At 37.1% G+C, this 27696-nt stretch overlaps 1 protein-coding gene across 3 annotated transcripts in view; it reads left to right on the top strand.

Annotated features, from left to right (window-relative positions):
* MEIS1 (Meis homeobox 1) overlaps positions 1-27696 on the top strand; it is a 200558-nt gene that overhangs the window by 151068 nt on the left and 21794 nt on the right. For all 3 annotated transcript variants that reach the window (XM_078377353.1, XM_078377347.1, XM_020801476.3), the window contains exon 9: positions 12460-12536. In XM_078377353.1, coding sequence (XP_078233479.1) covers positions 12460-12536 — 77 coding nt within the window. The remainder of the gene's footprint in view (positions 1-12459; positions 12537-27696) is intronic.

Here is a 27696-nt window from a genome sequence, read left to right as displayed (position 1 = left end):
CTGAATGTTGAAATTCCCCATTACCATAAGTCTGAGAGTCTCTTAATAGCATACTTGACCTCCTTTTAGTTCAGCCAGGCAGGGAGGGAAGTTTGTTGTGTAAGAGCAGATTCCTTGATTTCTTTCTTATACAAAGCACCAAAAAGATTACCCCCAGACCAAAAAGGCTGTTGGCTTTTCCATGTGTTTAAGATTATTTGTGAAAGTGTGTTTCTTCATATCCCATATTGCCCATGGTGTGCTAGGTCTCACAATTGCACAGTCAGAGGAAGACTAGATACACAAAAGACAGTCCAGGAAACAGTTACTGCTGCCTGCTTCCTCATCCATAAATGATTGTGTAGGACAAGCAGGATGCGGGCCAGAGTAAATATAGTCTGTCCAGCCAGGCAGCTGGTGGATTTTTGTGGCCAAAGCAATCTCCGTTTCTTATATTTCTTACGTATGCTGACACTGTACTGAGTGCTCAGTTAGGCCAAAGTAGGACTTGTTGCTTGTCTGACCAGAATTTAGAAGTAATACAGTGGAACCTCTACTTACAAACTTAATCCATCCCAGAAGATGTTCGTTAGTTGAAACGTTCATAAGTAGAAGCAAAATGTCCCATAGGAATGCATTGAAAACCATTTAATCCATTCCGGCTGTTTTTCGTTCTTATCTAGAGGCAGCATTCTTAAATCGAAGCATTCGTTCCCATAGGAACGAATGCAAAGGTGGTTAATCCATCCTCTACCACTAGGGGGAGAATTTTTCTTCTTTTGACCTAAGATGAACTTACGGTCGGTCAAAAAAAGGGCATGAAAGGAGGGATGGGGAGGAAACACCTTCTAAACAGAACACCTTTGAAAACAAGCAGCTTTTAAACAAAGCCAAGCCAAGCCAAGCACCCTTTAGCTAAAAAAAGGGCAGGAAAGGAGGGAGGGGGAGGGAACACCTTCTAAACAGAACACCTTTAAAAACAAGCAGCTGTTAAACAAAACCAAGCCAAGCACCTTTTAGGTAAAAAAAAGGCAGGAAAGGAGGGAGAGAGGGAGGGAACACCTTTAAAACAGAACACCTTGCAAGGCACCTTTTCAGCCAAGCCAAGCACCTTTCTGGTTAAAAAAAAATGGGCAGGAAAGGAGGAAGGGAGGGAACAATGGGGAAAGAAAGAAAGAAAGAAAGAAAGAAAGAAAGAAAGAAAGAAAGAAAGAAAGAAGGAAGGTCATCACTGGGGCACACAGACCCCCTCAGAAAAAGGTTTGTGCTTTTAAGCACAAAAAGAGAGAAGACAATGGGGGGGGGAGAGTTTGGAGTCTAAAACATATTTTAAACAAAACATATTTGAGTCTAAACTGCATTTTAGAGCAAACCAGCCAGCACAGCCCCTCACAGAATATTTTCTGATTTTAAGAAAAAAAGACTTAGGAGTCTGAACTCCATTTTAAAGCCTGCTTGCACCAATGATCAGCAACCATTACTGCATTCCAGCACAGAACTCCTCATCACAAAAAGAGAGCATGGGGGGAGTAGAGACTTGAGTCTAAACTGCATTTTAAAGCCTGGCTGCCTGCATCTACAACCACAACAGCCCTTCGCAGAATACAGTATTTTCTGATTTTAAAACAGACTTTAGAGCCACATTTTAACCACACACATTTTAAAACTAAAATCTACACTGCAAGACCCATCAGAGCACAGAAACATAACCCCCCACTTAGCCCTACCCCCCACCAAGCTGGAGAAAAACCCTGTACAGTACAGTAAATACAGTGTACTCACCCAGAACAGGCAGGCTCTCTGTTTAAAAAAGAAAGTCAAAATTCAAAAAATTTAAAAAGCCAAAAAAACCCAGTCCATACAGTACACTACCAGGCAGTACTGTACAGTACCAGGCCGTACCAGGCAGTCTGAAGACTCTCTCCCTATCCACTCTCTAACTGCTTAGATGGGCGATGTTGCAGACAGGCACCTCTTCACTGGCCAACGGTCAACTGAAAGTTCACATTTTGTGCTTTCCCCGCCTCCCCCACATTTTTTCCATTCGTATGCTGAAGTTCCGTTCGCAAATAGAAGCAAAATTTTGTGAACGGAGCTGTTCGTAAGTTGGATTGTTCATATGTAGGGTCATTCGTAAGTAGAGGTTCCACTGTACATTAGAAACAACAAAGTTATCTGCAATGTGCAATTTTTATATAATTTAATTTAATTTAAATGTTGCATTTGTGTCCCAGTTTTCTCCAAGGAAGGAAAGCTATATGGGCCATCTCTCCATTTTTACCCTCAGCCTGTGAGATATAGTGACTGGCATAAAGTCACGTAATTAGTCTCGTGGCTGAGGAGGGCTTGTACCCAAGTTTTCCCAAACCTAGTCAACACTTGATATTGTAGTTGTCACACCACTCTGGCTCTCTGTGTTTTTTTCTACAGGATAAATCTGTGTACAAACTGCAAAACATTTTCACTGACTCATTCTCTAAATGCTAAAATAGTTATATCACTAACCAAAACTGGTTAGAACATGCAAATTGTTCAACTTATTGCATACATCTTCTGTAACTTTTTTGATGGAAAAAGGCATACACTGTCTCTCCATCAGAAGTGTATTCATTTCGCTTGTGGACCTCCTTCTCAAAAGTTACACAAGAATCCCGAAAGTTCCTTTCTTCATTTTCATTATTTATTAGAATGTCCAAATGACCTTAGAGGGCAGACAAAGATTTGATATTTTAATGTTGCGATTGTATTGTTTTTTACTACAAGTTCCTTCTCATGGAAAAATAGCTACTGTTCGTCATTTGGTCCTTCTGCTCTCTGTAGCACCCACTCCTTGCTGTGAAATGTAATGCCTATTTAATTGTTCACTTTCCTTATACTGTAGTTGCCATTTTGATTTCTTGGGTGCAAATTAGCAGGGCAAAAGTTTCTAAAATAAATGAAATTTAAAAATACCTAGAAAAGTTCCTCAGTGGGAAAAATCTTAAAGAAGCACAGGTGTCAGTGAATGCACAGACCTTTGTTTCAAAAATCTGTGCATTAGAAAAATAATCTCCCATGAAGCACATGCCCTTGAATGTGTTTTTGCAAAATATATATATGGAATTATGGAACATAACTTTTCAGTGAACATGAAAGTTCTCCTTATATGAGAGTAAAATTAAACAGGCACCTTCTCACTTGATTTACTTTGACTTACAGTAGATGGCAATTTTTGGGATGGCAACACCATATAAAATATGCCTCATAATCCTTTCTATAAATTTACATGTGTAGATATGGAAAAAAGAGCAGCAAATAGTGGTTTTAACTCCCTTTACATAGTTTTACAGTTTTCTCAATAATACTAATTGAGAATGTTAGAAAAACAATTTGAAATCTTGTGACTTAACAGTGTTCCAAACTTTTTTTTCTGCTGCTGCTTTACCATGGCAGGCACCCTTGTTGTTCTTTTTGATTCCAGCATGTGCAGGGACACAAGGACTCAAACTACTATAAATTCAAGCTATGTTCTTAGACTACACCATGCCCTGCTTTTGTAATGCAAATAGCAGGCACAAAGTGTCTCTTTGATAATATGCAGTCAGGAGACAGAGGAGGTTTTACTCAAATAGCAAAAGTGATTCATACTGTTAAAAAGGTGGCAAGAAAGCATTATGGGTTTTAAACCCTTCACAAATGTATTATAGATAAACATAATTTTGGCTGTTTAAATATAAGGAGAATTTTAGCATTAGCTTTGCTTTGTAGGGAGAAAAACAGTATTTAGACAAGAGAGTTGTTGCAATGCTTTTCAAAGTAACAGTTTTTGAACAAGAAAAAATTAAGTTCTTTGCTGGGATGTGTTGAGGGGGATAACAAAAGCAGTGTTATCATATTTCTTAATTAGACACAGTGGCTTCAGGGCCATCTTCTAGAAATGCATAGACAAAAAAACTCTAACAGAAAAATACAACTTTTTTTCTTCTATATTTTTTATTTTTCTTTTGTTTTTGCTTGATATGCTAGCACAGACTAACATGGTTACATCTTCTAGAAAAATACAACTGATTTTTCTCTTTCTGTGAATTAATTCAAGCAACTGTACGCTATCTTGATGAATCCTCTCCCTGCCCCCAACAACGCAAACATTTTCCAGCCTAACTCATCATCTTAAGTCAATCTAGCTCAGTGCTTTGAAATGTGCAGTGCTGAGTCATGAAACTTGCTGCTACCCTTTTGTTTCACTGTTCATCTTGGGAAAGAAAATAGGTCTGTATGATAAGGTTTGTGTGATAAGGGATGATTAACCTAGCATTTAGAGGGAGATAACTTAGCCTGATTTAAGTTAGCAACACCTTTTCTTCAGAACAACTAGTAAATGCTTTGTGGCTGTCCAGATGTGGTATTACACTGGGCAGTGTATGAGACCTGGGAATGTTATTGACACTTAGAAAAGATAATTTATCGCAGTGCCAGAATACACATTGCTGGAAAACCTTGTAAAAGAACTGCATTTAGAGACATGGCATTGTTGAGGTATCAGCTGTACTTAGGTCTGCTGGAGTTTGTTTTTATTTATTTATTTAATTTAATTTATATGCCGCCCACTCTACCCAAAGGTCTCTGGGCGGCTAAAGCCGATCACAGAAGGGATGCAAGGACTGGCCGAACAGTTTAAAATATATGTATATATATATATTTGCATCCTAATAGCTGTTTCTTCAATCATAGTTTTAAAATGTGGAAAGATTGGCAACTAGAAAACTCCACTTTTATTTCTCTAGTTCGTATTCAGCAAGTTTTGTAATTCAGAACGCTGTGCTCAACAGCCTACTGTAAAGGGATCCTCCTTCTTTTAAAGATCGTGGGCAGGGCTTAAAGAAGTGAGAGCATTATTAGAGTACTGCATTATTGCCATTTCAAAGCTCTCTATATTATTGGTTTTTTTATTTATTTAACTGAGTGATGTTTCCTGATTATTTACAAATACATCCCCACATGTAATTCATGACAATCATTCAAATAGGAAGCAACCAGGGCATAGATAACTGAAGCAAGGTTATCTTTGTCCAGAGACAACAGAACTGCTTTCTAGTTTAAGGGTGGCTGAAGCCATTCTATGTCACAAGGATTGCTTTGGTGGCCTGTGCTAAAAATGGATCAGTAAGCACCTTCAGGCTATGAATATGATCCTTCAGAGAAAGCTACATGACCTCCCAACCACATGCATGTCTCTAACATCTGTTATGTGCCCCAGTGCCAACCCCACTGGTTGGCATAACTAGTGAGGAAGTTGGAGCCACTGTTTCTGGGCCACTCATGCTGATAATGGGAGTAGGAATCCCAGTAGTATGGAGGAAGTTGATACTCAGAGAAATGCTTCTGTACTACTAATGGTAAAGGTTTTGAATGGGGTTGTAGAAATGAAGGTGAGGTTAAAGCCTTCCCTCACTGAACAACCTTGACTTTTCCTATCACCACAGTGGGTGTCTTTGTGTCTGTATGTCTGTGTAAGTATACCCATGCATGCACCTCCTGCCCTAGTCAACAGTCTGCCTTTAGTCTGTAAAGACTGAATTGGCAAAAATACATTCTCTTTTTTAGGACATCTGTTATATAAGGAGATGAAATGGATATACAGTATCTGTCTTTTTTGCACAGACCTTCAGTTTATTGCCACTCACCTAGCTCATTACTGCTTTAGGCACTGATTTAGCACTACCACGATCTCATCCCTATTATATGAGAAAAGGAAGTTGAATTGAATGTAATCTGTACATTGATGACATCTAGATACACTAAGTTTAATAAGTCACGAGGACAAATTTGAGATATATGTGATTAGTTAGACTAGGACAACTATTATGTTTACATCTGTAAGACTTAACACATGTGACCTACGGTCTGAGCAGGAATGAACATCTGGCCCCAAAATGTTTGTGTTAAGCCCTTCTACCTGATTGAACCACAACCCAATACTAGCTCAAAAAAAAATTAAACTGAGGCAGTTTATCTTTGAATTATGTAGCAAGTACAGTATATAATAGTATATTCTGTGGCATCCCTCACAACACACACACTTACACATGCATGCATACATGCACACACACTAGATTGTAGAAACCCCTAACAATTTGGGGAAGCTGTAGTAGTTAGTAGTGTGGAGAGCCAATGCTGTGTAGAGGGAGGAGGGAAATGCTGTAGAAAAATGCTACTTGCTGTCGTCACCATATGATCTGACTCATCATAAGACATTCTGTAATTGTGTCAAGAGATGGAAATCCTGACTTGATTTGTCCTCACATGGTAAATGTGGAATCACAAACAAGAACACTTTTTGCCATAAGACAATGAGTTTTAGGTCGCTCGTTTGTAATATTACAAATGTGAAGACTTTTTCTGCATTTCTGTAAAATGTGCATTATCAGAAAATTTTGCCTTCTTGCACAAACTGGCCAGTATACAGTGGACCCTCTACTTACAGAATTAATCTGTATTGGAACGGTGGCTGCAGATCGAAAAGTCTGTAGGTCGAGTTTCCATTGACCTACAATGCATTGAAAACCAATTAATGCTGTAACCAGCTATTTTTTTTCCATTTTTGTACCATTTTGGTGTTTTTCTGTAGGTCGATTCTTCGGCTGTAAGTCGAGCCGTCTGTAAGTCGAGGGTCCACTGTAGATTGATTATTTGTCTTTGGGATTAATTAGCGTGTAGTTTGAGTTTGTTATGTATGTCTGTGTCTGTAACTTCATGAAAGGAAAAGGTACCTGTCCTGTGCAGAGATGTTTTATGTGAAATACAGAAAGCACCATGGAACATGAGTTGCTTGCTTAGATATTGAAAGGGCTCTTCTGCTCAATAGAAGAGCGTACTTTGCATGAATGTCCCTCCATCATTTCTGCATTCCACACAGCAATAAAGACTTCAACAACCATACCACTGTCTTCTGCAATCCCTCAGTTCCATTAGAGAGTAGATGACTTGCCCTCAGTGCAAATGTTACAGTGCCATATGATTAACATAGAAAGGGGACAGTAGGGTGAGTTCAAGATTTAAAAGGTAGAGAATATGAGACACTGAAGGGCCAGTATGTTGTGTTGATTGCTGTGTTTGAAAGGAATGTTGTGGAAGTGGTAACAGCTATTTGGAGAGGGGTTTGTTGTATGACCAGGCATGTGACAGGCATCTCCTCAAATAGGTTTGGCTGCATCTGCAACTTCCATTTTGTGCATGGTATTCTGAACAGGGTACTGGGATACAAGTTCTAACCATGGTTCAGAGAATTAGAAACATTGACTATGTCATTGTCTGCCACAAAAAGGCTGTAACCAAGATGAACATGAAGGTGGGATGAGAAATGTAAGAAGAAGCTAAGCCCCAATTATTTAGGCTTTAAAGATTCTCTTAACTTTTTGGACCATTCTTTTGACTTAGCCATATTTCTTACATGCAGTTAAATGTGACAATCACCAAACCCCTACCCAGCTCAGGTATTTCATATGTTCCAACTCAAGCACACCTGGTGCAACTAATTAAGCCTTTGATTGGTTGTCTCAAGCATACTTGTTTTGCAAAACACCTCTTTTGCATATTTGTGCTGTTGTGAGGAATTCTATTTACGGTATTGAATAATTTTGAGACTGCGGAATTCATTAAAAGTTATATTTTCAGTTGAATTTGGGAAAACCATTTGAAGCATTTGTTGTGTTGAGCGATTTCAATTGCTTTTGTTTGATTTGTTCATTGCAAACAGCTGAAAGTCTGTAGATTTTGATAATAAATCTGATTTGCAATGGGGGCTGAATAATTTTGATTACAACTGTACTTCTTCAAATGTCACATTTAACATTAAATTACAATAGCTAACCCCCTATTCTCATCTAGAGAATTGACCCATAGAGTTAATAGCTGAATGAGAAGTTTGTAAATTTCATTAAGTCAGTGGGTCTACACTGGTTGGGATTAGCAGCAGGGTACTGGCCATTAAGTAGCATTAGCCTAGTTATCAGTTTCATCCTCTAAGAGGGAAGGAAGACAGCTTGTGAAGCACTTTCTACTTCATTATAATTTTGCGTAATGTGCTGTGCTTATAAATGCTAAACTTCATTAGTTGTTGAGTTTCTTATTCTGTCCTCACCCTAATAATTTGGCAGGGAGTAAAGCTTAAGCAAAATATGTTATACTGTTTGAGAAAATTTATTTGTCATTTCATTTATTTGTTATTTTACATTATTATGATAAAACCACAGTGAATTGTCCCTTTGGGAAGGCTTCACTTTTTTTGTCACCATCTATTTTTTTAAATATACCCATTCTGAAATACAGAAGTGGCACAGTATATTTTTTTACAACTCTGTGAGTTATAGAGAAGAAGAAATATATACTTTATTATTTGTTGAATTCCACATTTGATTATATAGTAGTAGTAGTAGTACTGTGGTATAAGTGTAAAAGTTTAGAAAATTTTGTTGTGAGGCTGGTTGGTCTGAATTGGCTCTTTTGCCCACTAGCAATCTGAGCCATTTCTCCTCCCTCTTTAATGAAAAGTCAGCTGTATTCTTCCAGTAGACATGCACACTGGATTGATTCTAGGAAGGGAGCATAAGCCTCACCCTACATAATCACTGTTTTATGGCTTTCACTCATTTGAAGGTGTTAATGCAGATCAAATGGGAAACACTCCAGAAAGAATAGCTCCCGCTACTGCTCTGCCCTGTATGTGAGCCTAATCGTTAATTCTCATTGTATGATCCAAAGGTAATTTTGTTTGCTCTCCTAGTGTGTTACAGCTCTCCCAGAGGCTTGAACATATCCTTTCTCAAATTCCCATCTTGATCAATTGTGTGCAAATAATTAAGCTTTCAAGAGATAATGGTATAAGGCTAATGTTCTTAACAAAACTAAAGCTCTGAAGTTACTGTTTATTGAACGGTGGCCAAATCTCCTTTGATATTCCAAAGTGATATTTGGTGATAAGTATGCTTCTTAGCTGAAATCGTGGTGTGTTGAGTCAACTGTTGACAACTAGCTGATTCTATATAGCTTTTGTTTCTGTTTAAAAAGTGTAACATGTTACTGTAAAAAGGTAAATGTTCACTGCTTGCTTGATTAAAAAGAAGTGTTTACCAATAGTGCAGAATGACTTCTTTAAAAAAAAAGTAATTAAAATACCAGTCTTCTAGATTGCTAGTTTTTCGTCTTCTGTGGTATATTATTTGCTGTTGTCAGTAGCATGCGCCTCACTAACACCACTGATGGGAATGTAACACGACTTCGTATGTTTTTCCAACAGCCAGACTTGTGGCACTATGCTTTATCAAGGATGTGGTTCTTGTTCTCATTCTTGTGATTGTTAAATATACTTTGGGTTAAGCTGTACTATTGTAATAAGTTTATTATAAAAATTCATAATGCATTAAGTACTTGATATATATTGCAACTGTTTGCTTTTTTAAAATATCCAACCAACATCAGAGTAAACTTTGCTGGGAAAGATTATCTACATGAAGTAATGGCTTTCATGTGATTGTAGTAATTATAGGTTTTTCGTGAAACTGAACATTTCAGCTACACTTGGCCAATAACCAAATGTGTGGGGGAGGATCAGATGATTATGAATATACCATGGTTATAAATAATTGTTCTGATACTTCTAAAGTACTTGGGCATTTTGTGTGTGTGTGTGTGTTTTTACAGTAGCAGTATTATTCTGATGGCTAATTTTATCTACTCTTGCCTATTTGTAAAAAGTCCAGAACAATTGAAAATTGCTTAATGGAGACAGAATTCTCAATCCCAGTAGCTTCAGGCGGTCTTTAAAAAGTCTTGCTTCCTGTATGGAATTAGGCACAGTTTGCTGAGTTATGTAAAGTCAGATCACATGTAAGGTGGCAAAGCAAAATGAGAAAAAGGAACAGTGTTCTTTGAATTTTAGAGTAATAAGTAGTTAAGGCCTGGTAGATAAAAGTGCTGTTAATCTGATTTTTAGGCCTTTGAAAGCAATGTAAGGGATTGTTCAGTATATTGTGAAAGGATATATGCACTAAAAGTGACTGCATCACTAAGAAATGATCAAAATTGGTAGAATAATCATAGTATACTAGTGACTAATATCTTGTAACAGTAAAACTTGTAGCATTGTTCTAATGTAATTAGTGAGCTATCTGGGACAAGGCATGGACATGAGAACTAATTAGATTAGAACTAATATGCTAGAAAGAGGCACTGTTACCTGCCATATTCATGCAAAGCTGCTTTGCAAAATGGAAATAAATAGCAATAATGGAATATTATCAAAGAGGGAATGAAGGAATCCTAGGCCTTCCAGGCCTCATGGGATCAGCCATGTTGGCACACCCCCAAATAAGGTCTTAGAACGGAATTGCAATGAGGGACGATCTCCTCTCTGTTCACCTTACAGAGTGGATATCACCTAGTCCTACTAAGCTGTGTACTTATTTATTTACATTTATTTATTTGATTTATGTACTGCCCATCTGGCTAACAAGGTCACTCTGGGCAGTTCACAACAAAATAGACAACAACAATAACACATTAAATAGTAACCACAAAAAAACATAATAACAATGCAGAAAATCAAATAAATATATCAATCAAATAAAATTAAAAGAAAAAGAACATAACAATTAATAAAAACAAAATAGAGGAACTGATAACTTAAGAGCTGAAGGGACGTCTGCCCTCTGTTGATGTAATATCTTGAAATGCTCATCTAAACAATCATGTTTTCAGAGAACTCTTAAAGATCCCCAGTGATGGGGCCAGGCAAACTCTTTACAATGTATGCGTTTGCATCCATAGGTCACCAGGGGCAGGCAGGGTGAACATACTGAGATGCATTACTAAAATGCAGACCCTTGTTTTATTACATGACCTATCAGAAGAAAGTGACAGACAACAGTTTTTATACCAAAGCCCAAGACAGATGGTCAGGATGCCATGAATGTAGACAAGCTGTAGGCAGTTCTTTAAGGCAAGACTGAACAGCCAGCATTCTGAAGCAGGCATAAGAATGACCAAATGCTAATGTCCAATGGTGACATGTAGAAGCATAATCTGCTACAAACAGAACTGGAGATATTTGGCAGGTTTGTGTTTGCTGACCCATATTTATTCTCACATAGCTACATTATCTTTACTGGGTTTAGGGTTACTCCCAAACAGAACCCCAAAATAGAGCAGACTTAATGTGGAGCCCTGAGGCAAGAACTAAACATTAGCCCAAATAATGTTGAACCAATCAGTGTTACAAGTATTTATGGAGTCATTAATTCATGTGCTTTTCTAGGCAGTGAAGGATCTGAAAAAGGCATTTCTCTGCCTAGTTTTGTTGGATCAGAAAATATATGATATGAATTATGTGAATTAAGATTACATTCAAATGTATAACATTTTACATTTCAATGAATTGTATTCTTGGTTTTTAAAAAATGGGCCACATTAAATCATTTTGAAACCACATTGGTGCTGAGAGCTATCTGGTGTACTGTTTAAATTCAAAATCAAGCATATTTTAATATCAGTGGGTCACCAAGTGTATGTATTATCTAGCATAAATTATACAGAAGCTAAAGTATGTGGTGAAAGAGTATTTTTAGAACTGAAGATTAAAATCATGACAGGAAAAACTCTATGTCTAATTTAATCTTTATATGCATTCTTGGCAACAATTGAATATCAAATGTAGCCATTTTGATAAAAAAGAAGGTAGATGGATTGGTCCCTTAGAACAAAATATGTAGGCACAATAAATCTTGACTAGTAAAATAGAGGCCTCGCATTGACATGAAATTAGAGGACAGAAACTAAGAATGAGCAGAGTTTTGTTTAACTTGTGTTCTGATAATAACTTAACCAGTTTGCACTTCCTGAATCAATATATGACCCAGAGTGTGGTTAATTTTCAATATTCACACTTCTCAGAATTTTCTGGTTCATTGCATGCAAAAAAGGTATACATTTTTTTCTAAATCCCTTTTAAAAGTCATAGACTGATGTGGGAATGGAAGAGAACAAAGCAGAGATGGCAGAACTGAGAAACCAAAACCAACAGATTTGTTTACCCCCAAATGTAAGCTTTCTGTGGTACTATATAAAATGCAGAAAAGGGCAGCATACATGTTTCTCTTAAATAAAAGTTAAAACGCTGCCCAACTGCAACAACTGTCCTCCCTTTATAGCAAAGTACTGTACTTGCTTGTATCCTAAGCAGCCCTTTCTACACTTCACTAATCATTATAATTGGCTTGTCTTTTAATGCTATTAATTATATGATGTAGTAGCCCATTAATAATTATAAAAGTGACACACCTCAGCATTTTCATCTTTAATTATAGATACTGCACTTTTATGATTCCACAAAACGGCCAGTAAAACTATTACTCTCTCTGTGTGTGTACGTACATGTGTGTGTACATATTTATATAACATATTTTGATATAATTTAAAATTATGAACTTATACTTTTCTATTGTACAGCATCCTTATCCTTCAGAAGAACAGAAAAAGCAGTTGGCACAAGACACAGGGCTCACAATACTTCAAGTGAACAATTGGTAAGTAATTGTATTCTAATGTTTACACACAATCAGTATTCCAGCCTCTAGCAACTTCAGCTAATGATTTGCATTATGATGATGCATCCCTTCAGTAGCCTGTTTTCTTTGCTAGTTGATGGCTGTAAAATCAGAATGGACTACAGAACGTTGTTAGCTAGGGGAACTAGTTATTTTACTCTTGCAAAATTATGAATATTGGCTTTCCCACAGCTTGGGAAATAGTTAGATTTCAGTACTTAACTATTTCTGTGGTGCTTGACTGGAATGGATATGTTTGAAGCCACCTTTCAAGAAATCAATTTCTCAACAGCTAGGAGATTACAAATAAATTGACCATTATTATAGTTCTTTTATAGTCATTATTTCAGTTTCCAGTTTCATTTGTAGTAAACTGTTACTCACAATTGCTGCAATCCAGCATGCAGGCACTTAAATCCCATTAAAGTCACTGTAAATTAAGCAGCCTGAGCACTGGATTGTAGCCACGGTTGTGAAAAACAATTCTAAAATTGCTTTACAGTATTCATTTAAAAGGAAACAAACTGAAACAGATCTGTCCAAAATCTTGGTTGACAAGAACACATGCTGGATTAGGCTGATTTTAAAGTATTGTCCTTTTCCTGATTTTAAACACATATATTCTATATTAGCCCACCTACAGTTCACTGTAAGATTTTCTAAAATGATTTAAGATATTCTTGTCCTGAAATGCATGCGTCACAGAGTGTACAGAACAAGTCTTATACCTGAAACATATTAAAATATAGTACTGTGTAAAATTAAGTGTATCTAATTAATCGTCCTAATGTTTTTAGATTAGTGTTTACGATGTGGAAACCTTAACCTCTTTGAAGTAATATCCAGAGAATGGGCAAGGCAGGCTCAGAGGTCCTGGTGGGATGTTGGAAGGGGGAGGAGAAAAGGAAGACAATCAATTGCTAGACAAAAGTACATTTGTTTTTATTCAGTAAATGTCAGAGATTAATATTGCTGAGGCTTTGATTACATGGTCTAATCCATTTTAGTGCATAAATCTGGTTTTGATGCTTATTGTGCTTGCATTAACCAACCTTTCTCAGTTAGAGTGACTAGGGACGGATGGGAAAGGTTTCAGATATATTAAACCCCATTACAGAAAATGTAATTTCTGTCAATATAATCCCATGTATTCTTCAATTTAGTACTTTGGAGATAACAAGCTACTTACAATATATTTGCCTTCAGAGGATTAATTCACAAAGTGCACTATCTGTGAGACACAGGCAGACTCACATAATCATAGCTTGTAAGGGTTATCAATTTCTGTGACCTTACAGCAGACATGGGAGATCAATTTGTTGTAGCCTTTTAAATATACTGAATAATGAAATCACAGAATGCTTTGTGTGTTGAATAGCACTTTCAGATATTTATTTTGAATATCATATTTAAAGCCTATTCCCAAATAAAAAAGTGTTACATGTTAATCAGTAATAGGGACATCAGAATATAAAAGCACTCTGCATGTAGATTTATGACCATAACTTGCCTTCCTGTGTATCTGTGTCTTGAATCTGTCTGAACCTTGAGACTGGTATCTCATTCTGCAAATATGTAATGGTATTACTCATAGTGTACAGCAGAATTAATGCTTGTTGTGATACGTAAGAAGTAGGATTGCTTCCATCATAGCCAAAAATAGAGTTTGTGCCAGGCAAGACTAAATTATTTTTACCTTTCCATTTAAATTGGAGTATCAATTATATGCTTAAAGCTCTTTAGATGAAATGAACAGAAGATAAAATCATTACTTTGGCTGAACCATGACATACAGTAAGCAAACGTATCTGCTGCGTGAACCATGCAACATTATTTAGTATTTAAATTAGGTTGCTGAGCTTTATAACAGGAATGGGGGAATATTTGCCCCTCCACTTATTCTGGAAAGTCTGTCTGTAACAGATAACTTAAGGGTTTGGGGAGTTGTAGTGGAAAACATTTAAAGGGACAGGTTTTCCCACCATCACTTTTCAGAGTTAATTGAGATTAGAGCTGTGCAGATTGTATTTTGGGACTAAAACTCCCAGAATACTCCAAGCAGCATGAGCAGTTGAGATAATGGGTAGTCCAAAGAACTGTGCGTAGGTGAAAAATAAATGCTAATAATATTCCCAATGTGTATTTATGGATGTTTTCAGTCAGTGGTATCATTAGTAAGTAATACCATAGTTTTCAGAGTTCTGCCGGCACAGTTTAGTGCACTCCGGCTAGTGACAGATAGGCTGCTGGTATCTAGAGCAGGAGTTCAACATTTGGCCAAAGGCTTTCTCTACTGCTAGTTTACAAACATCTTTTTGTGTTCTGTGGTGTTCTGTGGTGCCTTAGAATCCTCCAGCCCGTTATCTTTTAGGAGGCTTAATGTAGTGATAAATATTCTGAAAGCAAGCTTTCAGACATGATAACCCCTCTTTGTCTTGAATGGTCATCAGAATTTTATATTCTGCTTTTTTTAATGCAGTTGTTTTTATCTCCTGCTTTAAATTTTGTAGCTCTTTTGTTGCTTTGGGCATTTTTTAAATAGTCTTTTAAAAATATTGTTATATTTTGCTTTATTTTTATATTGTATCTTTTATTCTTATTGTAATTTGCCTTGGGAAAGATTTGACTTTTTTGTGAGGAGCGGATTACCCCAATCTCAAAAGTATACATTAGTTATTTGCAAGCCATAAAAAGTAAAAAAAGAAATAATAGAGAAATATGATTTAAAAGTGTTGTGTTTATTAGAATTTAAAGATAATTAAGGCACATAAGACTCAGGTAGTCACATGAGCAACAGGAAGTAGTAGTTTCTAGGCATTGGTTTCTTTGAATTATTCCCAAGTACGGGAATTTTTCATTCTGGGAGATCTGCCTTGCAGACCAACATTTACATTGTTCTCACTTGGAGAATGGTTGGGCTGCAAGGCCTTGTGGCCTAGGATAGGCCAAGTTTCTGCATAGCTGCTTATTAGGAAAAAAAAGAGGTGCCACTTAGGTGTGGGTCTGGCAGGTGGAACCCAGCATGAAGAATTCTGGGATTTAAGGTCAAAAAAGAATGCCACATTCGTAGTAGTTTCCATTAAGGGCCATACAGTTCTAGTTTTATTCTCATTTTATTTAAACAATAGAGGCTCCTTGTTTCAAACAGGGCATATTGTCTGGGTGAAGTTGGGCTAGAAGTGTATAATCTGCTCTTATTCACTTTTATCAGCTTTTATTTAGAAGCTTCTTACAAATAATCTTACAAGGTGCAGCCTGTGAGTGATTCTAGCCTGGGAGGATAGATTTTAAATACAGATAACGGTACTTCATCAAAAATTGTGAATGGTGGGTATGACTAACATTCAATGTCCTAGGGGAAACAGATGTGGTTTCGGATAGCTTCTTAAAGTAATTCCTGCATTTTAATGAACACAGGATGTTTCAGAACAGAGAGGGGCCAACTGACAGCTTGGCGATGCATCTGGCCTTGGAGATTATTTTGGCGAACTCATAAAATTCTGGGGATTCAGTGATGTGGTTTCGGACAGCATGGTCTTATGTTCATATTGGGGGAGCTACCTCTCTTCCTGCAGCAGCCATCTCTTTGTCAAGGCCTCTCAGTCTCAACGAGTCCTAGGTTCTTGCAAAAGCAGGGAGGAACCATCATTTTTAGATCATAGCTGTACCCCAAGCAACTGAAGAACCTACTGGCAGATTGTTACTGTTCTAAAAGAAGTAAATGCAAGTCTATTTTTCCATAAACAAAGATATATGTTTAGTGGATGTGCCAGTATGTCATAATTGTGTGTTGTTCCAATTATTACTCTTTCCTTTAACATTAAGGCATCAAGGAGGGGGTAACATGTGACCTTCCAGGTGTTGGAATGTGACTTCTATCTATCCTAGCCAGCACAGTCCATGGTGAGGAGGCAGGGGTAGGCCAACAACATCTGGAGATCCTTGTATTAAGATGTCATTTAGAAATGTTCTCTCTCATCTTTGGTCTTCTTTCTGTAATATGGGGTAATAACATTGGCCTATCTTGCATGTTATTATGAAGATTACAAAGCAATTAAGTTCTTTATTTAACTTAATGTCTGTAAGATAGTTTTATGCCACTTGTAGAGGCAGAGCGTCCTTGACTCACTTTTGAAAAGTTCAATTTGAAAAACCACAAAACATAACATACAATTAACTGAAGCAGTGGTGTAAAACAGTTGAAATTCTTTAAAGCACTCTGCAGGTTTTAAATATTACTAACATGGTATGCGTGAGGGAAAAGCAGGTTTAAAAAAGAAAATATGCCTTTAGAGGCACTTGTCTTCTTTACAGGGTTTTTTTTTGGGGGGGTCTGGTACCCTTTTTGGGGGGTCTGGTACCCTTTTCACAGGCAAAGTCAAGTGGTGTACTTTCACATACAGGGCTAGAGGAACCTGGACTTTCACCCCTGATTCTGTGGAGCCTCTTTTTCCTCAGGAGCTTCCAACCCTGTAAAGCAGAATCAGATATTCTGGCATAAGAAGCAGAATTCAGCAGATATGTACATCACTATAACCTGGTCTGAATGCTGTACTTACTGCCCCATCTGAGTGCTTTAGGTTTAACCACTTCTGCATAGGACACAACAGTAAAAGTTTAACATGCAAATAATATCCCCCTTTGCACTTTGCATAATATTTGCTGCTCAAACTGCAACCTGATCTTCATGGAGATAAAGACATCTTTCTCTAATTTGAGGGAGGGGACAAGCATGAAGTTTAACATGAGTTCTTTTACTATGCCCTTCCTTTTATGAATTCTTGCTTTTCTGGGTTTTCAGACGTTGTGGGTTTGATACTACAAGTTGTCTCAGGAGGTCAGAAACTGATACAATAATTGGTGAAATAAATGGGGCATTTTTGTTATCCTTAACGTTTGAAGACTTAGGTGCTAAGAGATGCACAAGTAAGGACAACAGAGTCTGCGATTTCAAATACGGCCAATTCCCATGATTATGGGAATAATCATAGGAACTGGGAGGAAAAAGTTTGATAACAATATTGAAACCTTCCCTGACTCCCAGTAATGGAGGCACTGATAACAGTTTCCAGGTTGGTGAGCCTACCTGTCACAGCTCCTCATTGGGTTTGATGTGCCAGGCAGGCTTAATAAGAAAGTAGAAGATCTCCTTGAGTATAGCAGAAAATAAATATTATAAAGGGGTGGGGGGGCAGATGACACAGGACCTCACTGTTCTGCTGCCATTGCTTTCCATAGAAAGGCATAGTTATTAAGGAATTATTCTTTGATATCACATCTTCTGTTGCTAGGCCCTGCCACAACAGAGTCCAGTATTACAGAGAAGATAATACGAATATAATTGTCTCTACTGACAGTTTTATGAACGACTGCATAGTCAATCATAAATTTCTTTTATTTCATATTATGTGCGTGAGCATACAAAAGGTCTGGAGAGGGAAGAGGTGAACAGTAGTCCTATTCCCAGGGGATGGAAACCTCCGTGGTGCAAAGGGACAGAACAAACGACAGTCACTGGGATACAACGATAGTTTCTCTTGACAGTGGAACAATCTGCTGCTGCCTTGTAAAGCCAAATTGGCCCACCCCAGCAATCCAAAATAATTGTTGCTTGTGCTTCAAAGGAGCAAAGCCGTTTTTGAGATTGCTGCCAGCAATATGAATTGCACATCTCTGTGTGTGATCTTCCAGGACATAATCTGGAAACTAGTGCCAGGTTAAACCCTCCTGCTGCATGAAGTGGAACACCACTGCTCTGTGCTGCCCTCTGGCCTCTCCTTCTCCCAGCCACCATAGCCAGCCGCACCCAGCTCACCTTCCCAGCTGACTGCCCATTTCTCCTCTTCAGTGAAAAAAGCATCCAGCAGCACTTTGCTTCATTTTAGGCAAGCGGGCAGGGAGGCAAGGAGGTTCAAGGGAAGGGAAAGGGGCAGTAGTTGTCACAGATGGAGGGGGTGGGACTGGGAAAGGAGGTGAGGTGGTGTCCGGGAGAAGGAACATAGCACAAATTGCTAGTAACCTTGTACCATGCTCCTCCAGACATATAGTCTTAGTGAATTAGGTCCATATGGAATTTTTTCACTAATGTATTGGTGTGTTTCCAATATACGCATGTTCAGTCCCTTTATTTAGGTAGCAATCGTATACCTTTTCTCCTTGGAGGAAGCCATTTCCAATTCAGTAGGGATTTAGCTACTTCCAGATAAGAGCACACATGACTGGGCTTATAAAATGTTTGTATTTATCCATCGTCATCAATGTGGGTAAATTTCTTCCTTAGCATTAAATCTGTCAAGAGCATATTATATCTTGTTAATTTTTAATTTCTTGTGAAACTACCCTCTAATTTCACGCCTTCTGTGCCTTCTCCCCTGTGGGCATGCACAACTCCCCCCCCCCATGCACAGGAGTCCGTCATGACTGGAACCATCATCCTTCCCCACACTCACTAAATATATGATCCTTTCATATTTAAACTTAGTTCTTTCTGAAGAGTTCAGTGGCCTGATCCCATTGTCCACAGAAAGATTCCTGGAAAACTTGCAGTGGTTTAAAAACAAGATTAACTTCTGTAGATGTGAAAGGGATATGGAAGGAATATGTTTTCTCTCGACTACTTCCCAATATTACATCACTTTCTCTTGGTCTGGACAGGCTGGTGAATGGAAAGTTATTTATAATTATGTATAAAAATTTACATCTAAAATTGAACACCTTAGTTTAAGGTAGATTAAATTCAGCCTAAAAACTGCTGATCCTTGCCATCTTGCTTACTAGTTTATTGATTATTATTGATTTCTAGGTTGGATTAAAATGGATGGTTTTAAAAAATCAGATTTTTAAAAATTTAAATGGGATTTATTTTAATGAAATGCTTTTGGAGGAAAAATCTACCTAGTTTTCTGTTTAAGATACATTATAATTCAAAAGTTATTCAGCATGAACTAGAGCTTAGTTATGTAGCAATATTTACATTTTTGGTAAATTAAATCAGTTAATCCAAGCCAAGATAACGTGCACTTTTTCACAGTGAAAACTGTATAAAATAAATAAAGTTCTGAAAAGGAGCTGAATCCCATTGTTGTTCTGCATATCTGTGTACAAACAATGAACGCATTACAGTAGGATCGAGGTATCCGCAGGGGATTGGTTCCAAGCCTCCCTGTGGATGCTGGAAAACATGGATCTAGTGGACACTATACAGTGCATGGTATCTGGATCCCTCTAGTGGCCAGTTCTGGTAAACACACCCTAGAAATACATATACTGTACTGTACTGTAAATATGTATTTTGGGGCAGAGGGTAATTTAGTATTTTCAGGCAAGAGATAAATGAGTCAGCAGATTCTGATCCTGCGGATTGGGGGGTCTCTACTGTACCTTAAATGCTAGGTATGAATATTGTTTGGAAGCTAGTTTGCTTTTTAAAAAGATAACTTGTTTAACCACTTCAGTTAATAAACTTTAATGTTTAAGCAAATGTAAGAATATGTATGCTATATAATGTTACTGTTTTCATTAAATAAAACAATTTAAGTAGTTCTCCAAATATGAGTGATTAACACTAAAATAAGTTCTGATATAACTGTTTTACTAATCTGACAGATTATTATTCCAAATATGAAATCTTCATCTGGTTGCAAATATTAAAGATTATAACTACCAGTTATAATATATTTTTACATTTAAAAATCATTATTTAAATTGAGTCTTACTCAGTAGTGATTTAAATCAGGATTTGAATCAAATCCACCCTATTGATTTCGGTTAAAAAAATGGTTGCCCTTTACCCACCAGAATTGGGCAAACACAAAGTTATGCATACAGTGTGTGTGTTTTTATGTAAATAACACTGGATAATTCGCTGGTTTATGTATTTGGCTGCAGAGCCAGAGGTCCAATTCCCCACTGTGTTCCCCTGACACAGTTAGACTCGATGATCCATAAGGTCCCTTCCAGCTCTACAATTCTAAGATGATGATCCATTCAACTTCAAAAAATTAAAGCAGAACTCATCAACCAGTTAAAAAGTACACCAAATAAATTATACTCAGGTGTAAAATGCTTGGGGAAATAGGAATATTTTAACTTGCTGCCTAAGTGATACAATGTTGGTGTTGGTTAAATATCTTAGGAGACATTTCCAACACATTACAGCACAAGGGACCCGAGATTATCTTTTCCTAAAATTTGTTAAGCAGTTAGCTGCAAAGCATTTAGCACTTCTGGTAGCTGAGGAAGTTTTCTTTTTTTAAGTTCCAGATGAATTCCAAACAAATGAGATCCTAATATGCAGGATGCCACCAGATCAACTAAGGTGATGTCCATGAGGAATTCTTAACTGTATGTGTTTGACTCAAGCCTCCAGGGAATCAATCTTCTAAAAAAAATGTTTAGGCATGGTTTGCCATGATACACCTGAGTAACCATGAATGGTAAATGAGAGAAAGAAGCAGAATTGCCCAGTGGTGTGGGAGGTTTTGTTCTCTCTCAAAGAGACACTGAATGTTAGTGGCCCTTAATCTCAGCTAGTTTTGATCAGTCAGTGTGTGTGAAGCTTTTACTGTCCTTTACCCATTTGATGCTGCAGTAGCTTTATAAACTTCACTTGTCCTGTTGACTTCGGTCACTATGCACAACCAGAGCCTTAGAAATAAGTGATAATTTGGGTCACTTTTTGTGATGGATAAAATGTGAGTCTTATTTTCTTGGATCATTCTTCTATCCTTTTTGTTATAGTAAAGCCAACATGCTGAGTTGTGAATCCATGTAAAAACATGAATACTTTTATGAGCAATCAAAGTTACAATAAATACAAGTACTTGGTCATAAATGTTAAAACCTTTCCAAATTATCCTCTCCAACTTGAGCAATCTAAAATCAATCAGGGATCGTCATGTTTCAAGGGCTGGCCTGCTTTTTTCCTTAGGCATGATTTAGTAATGCCCTTACAGATGTTGTTTAAACATTTAGGTACAGTTTGTTTTCCCAATATAGTACAAAGATAGAGAAAGCACGGAGGTTAAAAAAAAAACATAAAGGAGAATAGCAGATGGAGAAAATAGCACATGTTGATATAAAAGGCAGTATAACACTGTAGCACATTTGTGCAGGCAAACAAAATTCAGATCAATAAAAAACTCAGAAATCTCAAACTTCTGGCACCAGGACGACACTCACTTGTGCAATTTTTCACCACACAAATGCAACTGAATTCTGGCTGCTGTGTTCAGATTTTTTAAAAAGACAAATCATTGATTTTTGGCAAGGTATTTGTAGTTTGGCAAGGCCGTGCATACACAAGAGTTCTGGAACAAAATCACAATTGCCACAAGACTTACAGCATGTACATAACTCATATTCTGTTCAGAATGCAAAATGAAGGCATTTTCAAGTTGACTATCAAGATGTGTCTTTCTTCTCAATTAGAATTAAGTAAGGCTCATGTGAGCCAGTTCATATAGTTTCCTCTTGTTTGTAGATGAACGCCTGGTATGTTCTATCGAAGTTCTATCGAAGGTGAAATTTAGCTCATTAATCTGTTCAGAATTTGTCTGTTTTAATATTTGGGAAGTAATTCAGATATGTTGATCTACAACTTAAAGCTCCCTTTTCAATGAAGTGTCATAAAAATACTATATATACTAGCCACTCAGCAGTGTGAGTCTTTTGTACTTGCAGTGGGCAGCTAATTCATACCAACTTATAAGGATAACTCACTGTTAATGCACATGTGTACCTGTACATACATATTTATAATAGAGGAAACATCATTTTCTTATTTATTAATAGTATACAGTACACTGTTTCATTTATAAAATAAGTGAAGGTCTGAACACTTAAATCTGGGGCCCAAATTGTTCTTCTGTCAGCATTCTCTTTTATTCCTTGATGATGGGCAACGGTAAACGCATTAGTATTCTGTAACTTATGTGCTCTCATACAGTTAATATTGAAAAGTTGTATTTGAGCATACTATAGTTTTATGTGTAAATGAAACACTGTATTTGGATTGGTCAAGAGTGTAGGCTATTTTTTTCCTTTCCTTTTCTCTTGTTTAAGATGCTTTTAAAAATAAACATTATTGTAGTAACACACACAGGCATTTTCCAAGATTCATGAAATCTTCCTAGTTATTCTTCTAATTTCTATAATGACACTTGCCTTTTATTGGAGAGAACAAATGTTAAAACTGTAACAAGATTTATCATGGGGGAGGTAGATAGTCTGGAATTACATTTGAAAATTGTAATTTAGTGTATCCTTGTAAAATCTGTATGTGTTTACATATCATTTGCCTTTCTGGCATTTTTGTGCTTACAAGAACCTGATTTCTCATGTATTTTCAGCCAATATTTATTGAGACTGGTGTGTGGTGATTAGCCATTGAGAACTGAAATGCCAACAAACTGAGAACTCTTCCCCTGGAGACCTTCTCTGTCACTTATATCATAAACTTGCTTCAGGCTGAGCCTACATAAAAGAAACAGCATTCTGACTGGTTAAAAAGTCAACCTGAAATATTAAAAATGGGGTAAATATTGCCTCCTTGCTGGATGAAACAATTTTCTCTTCATAAGAACGAAATGGAGACGGAGGCCTGTCAGAAAGAAATGCTTCTGATGGTCTTCATTTTGCCAATCAAGGCCTACATGATTTAGTGTTGTTGGTTTTTTTTTTTTTTGTACTTAACACAAATAAATAAATCTAGCTCTTTGTATTTGAGTAATGGTAAAATTGATTGTATCACCATTTTTTGTGAGGAAGAAATAAGACCCTGTAATAGTTAAATCAAATATGCTCTTTCCTGAGTGATGTAACAATTTATTATATATGCATTGTGACTATTGTCACAGCATGTAAAATTTGAGGGGCCAAGGATTTGTTGTAAAATTCATCAAAAGTCAAGGCCCTGAGAATGAGGTACCATATTTTTCTGTGTATAAGACACCCCATGAATAAGATGCCCCTCACTTTTCTAATCCAAAATTAAGAAATCTAAGTGGCGCTTAGCATTGTTTTTGTTCTCTCCTCAGCTTACTTCTGTGTATAAGACGACCCTCAATTTTTAGTCTAAAGATTTTAGACAAAAGTATAGTCTTATACACAGAAAAATATGGTAGCGTGCATGATAGGACATAACTCTAAATGGATTGGACTTCTATTTTCTAAGCTTCTAAAACCATGCTGAATATTGCCAATATTTTCAGTGTTTAGGTAAAATAGTGCACAGGTCTACATAACTGGAAATTAACATTGGTTTTTATTGGTTATTAGCTTAGCTGGGGCACTGAGCTGTGCCAGGCTCATACCCGGAGACTTCTTCAAATACCTTGCTGTGTGAAATCTGGCAAATAATAACAGGAAAAGAGTCTTCTTGGTAGTGGTGCCCAGTTATAGAATGCTTTTCTTGGGGAGGCTTATTCCAAGTCTACTTTAAGGTCTTTTTGGTCTTTTCAAGATTTTTAATTAGTATTGTTTTGATTTATTTGAGGCTGTATTGCTTTTTTGTAATTTGTTTGTTTCTATTTTGAGTTGTCCTGGGAATACTGTGTATCTAAGGACAGAATACGCACATTTATAATAAAATATATCCTGGAGGTAATTGGCCTAAATCTTAATATTGCATGGACGTTTCCCCCGTGGCTTTCAGGGACGTCCAGCTCTGGAAAGTTTCTCAGGTTTGTGGGGTGCATCGGAGACTGCTGTGGGGGAGAAAAATTTATCCAACTTCCATTAGATTGTGCTGTTTAGCAGAAGTGCTGTGTTTGATTGTTTGGCGCCAGAATCTAAAGACATTTCATCCAGATTTATTTCCAGGTTTATTTGTCTGTGTGGGCTTCATGACAGTCATTTTTCATGTCTATATCAGTTCTTATATATGAATGGTGTCTTGGTGGCAATACATAAAGAAGGATCAAATTGCATTGTGCTAATAATTTCTTAGCAATATGGGTATCATTTAAAGGTCGTAAGTAAAGGTTTATGCTTCAGGCATCAGGCCACATTGTTCTTAAGGAAGTTAAACTGTGATTAGATGTAAAGACTGAGCTGTCTAATGCTGGTTTGCAATAGGTAGATAAGCTATTATAAAAACCATGATTTCAAGTATGTTCTAGCTGTAGTTTGCCATGTTATTTATAACCATTTATTTGTTACCTGAGGAAAATTTTACCACGAGCGGAAAAAATAGACTTACAAAGCCAAATGAGAAGAGATTGGGAAGTGAAAGTAGACAAGAAGCTAAAACTATTGTTTCCATGCCTTGTTTATGTTTTGAAACTTCAACTGTGGTTTACACTCTGAACTATGATTAACACAAAATATAGCTTAACTTTATGTCTGAACTAAACCATTCTCAAGGAGATAGTACAAGACATGAAACTTTGCACTTTAAAGCTAGAATAATTCTGCCTTTGAATCTGTAGTCTATTTTTTTCCTATTTTGATTATCATAACATTTGCCAGTATAAAAGAATTTAAGTTTGAACCTATCACCTTGAAAATTAGAGTTAATTAAAGGCAAAATAGGTAATAGTGATAATATCAATGTGAATATTTGAAATTGAGCATTGAGAGGATATGTTTTTGGGCGATGGTACAAAAACAAAATCAAGTAATGGAATTTCAGTGTGCAGCGAATATAAATGATTAATACAGTATATGTTTATGTGTAAGTAAGATTCCTATATTTGGGAGGGGGAGTGATTCTTTTTGTAAATACACAACAATAACAAAAAAAAAGCAACAACAAAAAATGAAAAGGAAAGGAAAGGGGAAAAAAGGAATAGCAAAGCTGATTTAAAATAACATTAATAAAACTCAAGTTATAGTAGTCATAAAATAAGTATTTAGATTACTACTTGCAAAACATATACAGTATGGACATGGCATCTATAGGGTATGTGCAGGTGTAGATTGAATGACGAGATCTTTAGCCCATTGACTAAAATAGTATTTACTTTTCAAACCTTGAAGCATAACTCTCTTGGCAGCTATAGGGGTCCATTTATGTTGTCTCCCTGCTACACCCCACATTGCAGAAAGCTGTGCATGAATATCTGCAAATATCAGAGATTTCTCTAATCAAAGATGTCTGCCTTCATAATTTTAGCATTTCTGTTAACAGATAGTAAGTTTGGGGAAAAGTATTTGGATTACTTCAGGAGTTACCCAACTTCATGTGTTTCTTGCCATGTCATCTGTTTTATTGTCATTAGTGTAGCAAGGTTGCATTGGACTAAGAGTGCACTTCCCTCTCTGCAAGTTTCAAGGGAGCTGTGAATAGTCTCTAATCCATTCATTATGCAAACACATGGTACAGGTGATGACCTCAGTAATTCTTGTAGATTGGCTCTGGGAAGGCAGTCAGAGATCACAATGCAGAGTTTCAAAGCCTCAAACATAATGGCCTCTAATCTGCCCCTCTTCATTTTGGTTGGGATTCTTTGAGTCATTTTAGCTAGGGATTCAGAAATATTCTGAATTCTCCAAATAATGCCATATTTGGATAGTTCTATATTCAAATCCAAATTTGATAATTCCAGATATCTGCAATAAGGCTTCCTAATATTCAGAGTTCTATTTATTCCTATAGATTAAAGAACAAAATGCTAAATTTCTGCTTGTTAGAGGAAGAAGTGAAAGTAAAATCTATTTCTCAGGCATCCTGGAGTGATTTCCTGAAAAATGGGGAAAAAAACCCCACTGGCATCAAGGGTAGTGGGGGCAGAGACCTCAGTTTCTCTTGATTGGGACTGCCATGGGTTTCCCAAGGAAGGGGGCTGGGGTGACATCAAAACCTATAAATGATGGCTGTCTGCACCAATTAAAATCTATAAGCAGGCAGATAAACCAGAAGGTATTTTTTTCACATTGCATTGGGTCTTTCCAATTGAAAGGTGGACATAGCTACATATAAATCCTCTGAGGATTTCCTGTTACGATATGTTCTGGTAAAAGCCTGCACGGCAGCAGTTTTCTTTGTGTCCTTTTTTGAACTTCCATTTACATTCTCTATCTCTCATTGTAAATGTTTTACTTAATATAGTTAGGAATAAGATTTGGCGTTGGTAGATTCATTAATATATGTGTTATTAATCAACAGGTAAATATTAAGTTTATGCCCCTTCAGGGTATATCAGGCAGGAGAATAACATTATTTTATATAGAGACAGATATATTAAGATAATAGATTTTGTCTGTTTGTGCATGTGTGTGATTTTCATTGGAAAGTTTTGTGTTCTGCTGTGGCAGAATCAGGTACTGTTTTCCTTTGAGTAACCTGCAAACAGTATGAAACATGGGTGTGGCAGAAGAAGGAGGTACTTGGGGAAGGCTGCAAGAATGCTGCCTGCATCCATTATAGCAGCTTCTGCTGAGAGGAGTGGGAGAGAGGAGACTGTTTGTCCAGCTACACTGGAGATCCTTGGGGGAGTGCAGGAAAAGGCCTTCTCGAAATGTAAGAATGCCAGGATTATTCATTGCCTAGGGGAAAGGATAACCATTCTCTCTGGTGGAGAACACTGGTTTCCAGAGATTTGTACAAAACTGGTGACTCATTGCCAACTGCCATCATGAGTAACCCTTAGTCTCAAAGTTGTGCCAAATTTATATTGGAGTGTCAAGAAACAGGTTCAGCAGCAGTTGGCCAAGGAACATTTTACGAGTGACATCTGGAGCAGCCAAGGTGCGAAACATACCTGTCTCTCCCTGAAATGGAACCATCAGTTGAATGTGGCTATGATGGAGCCACACAGTTAACAACATACAAGAGGCTCTTACGGACATGCTGCAATAATGGACCTAGGTACAGAAAGGCAAAGTCTGTTTGTTACATACAATGAGAAACATGATATCAGTGCGGCAGGCTGGGAAGATGAAAGGGGTGCAGTTTATGGCCCACACTCTCAACCTAGTAGTGAATGGGCCAGAAAGATGGCAGAGAATTTTTGCCAAAGTTTCTGGGGCAGTGAGCTGTTACAGCAGAGGCAAAGAAAGAAAGAAAGAAAGAAAGAAAGAAAGAAAGAAAGAAAGAAAGAAAGAAAGAAAGAAAGAAAGAAAGAAGAGACTGCCACCACATAATCCAGGATGTGGCAACTTGAGGGAACTCCATTCTCTACCTGCTTGAAAGAGTACT

This window comes from Pogona vitticeps, chromosome 1, assembly GCF_051106095.1.
Source record: "Pogona vitticeps strain Pit_001003342236 chromosome 1, PviZW2.1, whole genome shotgun sequence".
Classification (NCBI taxonomy): Eukaryota; Metazoa; Chordata; class Lepidosauria; order Squamata; family Agamidae; genus Pogona; species Pogona vitticeps.
The sequence above is the reverse complement of the archived record's forward strand: the minus strand, read 5'-3'. Positions and strand labels throughout refer to the sequence as shown.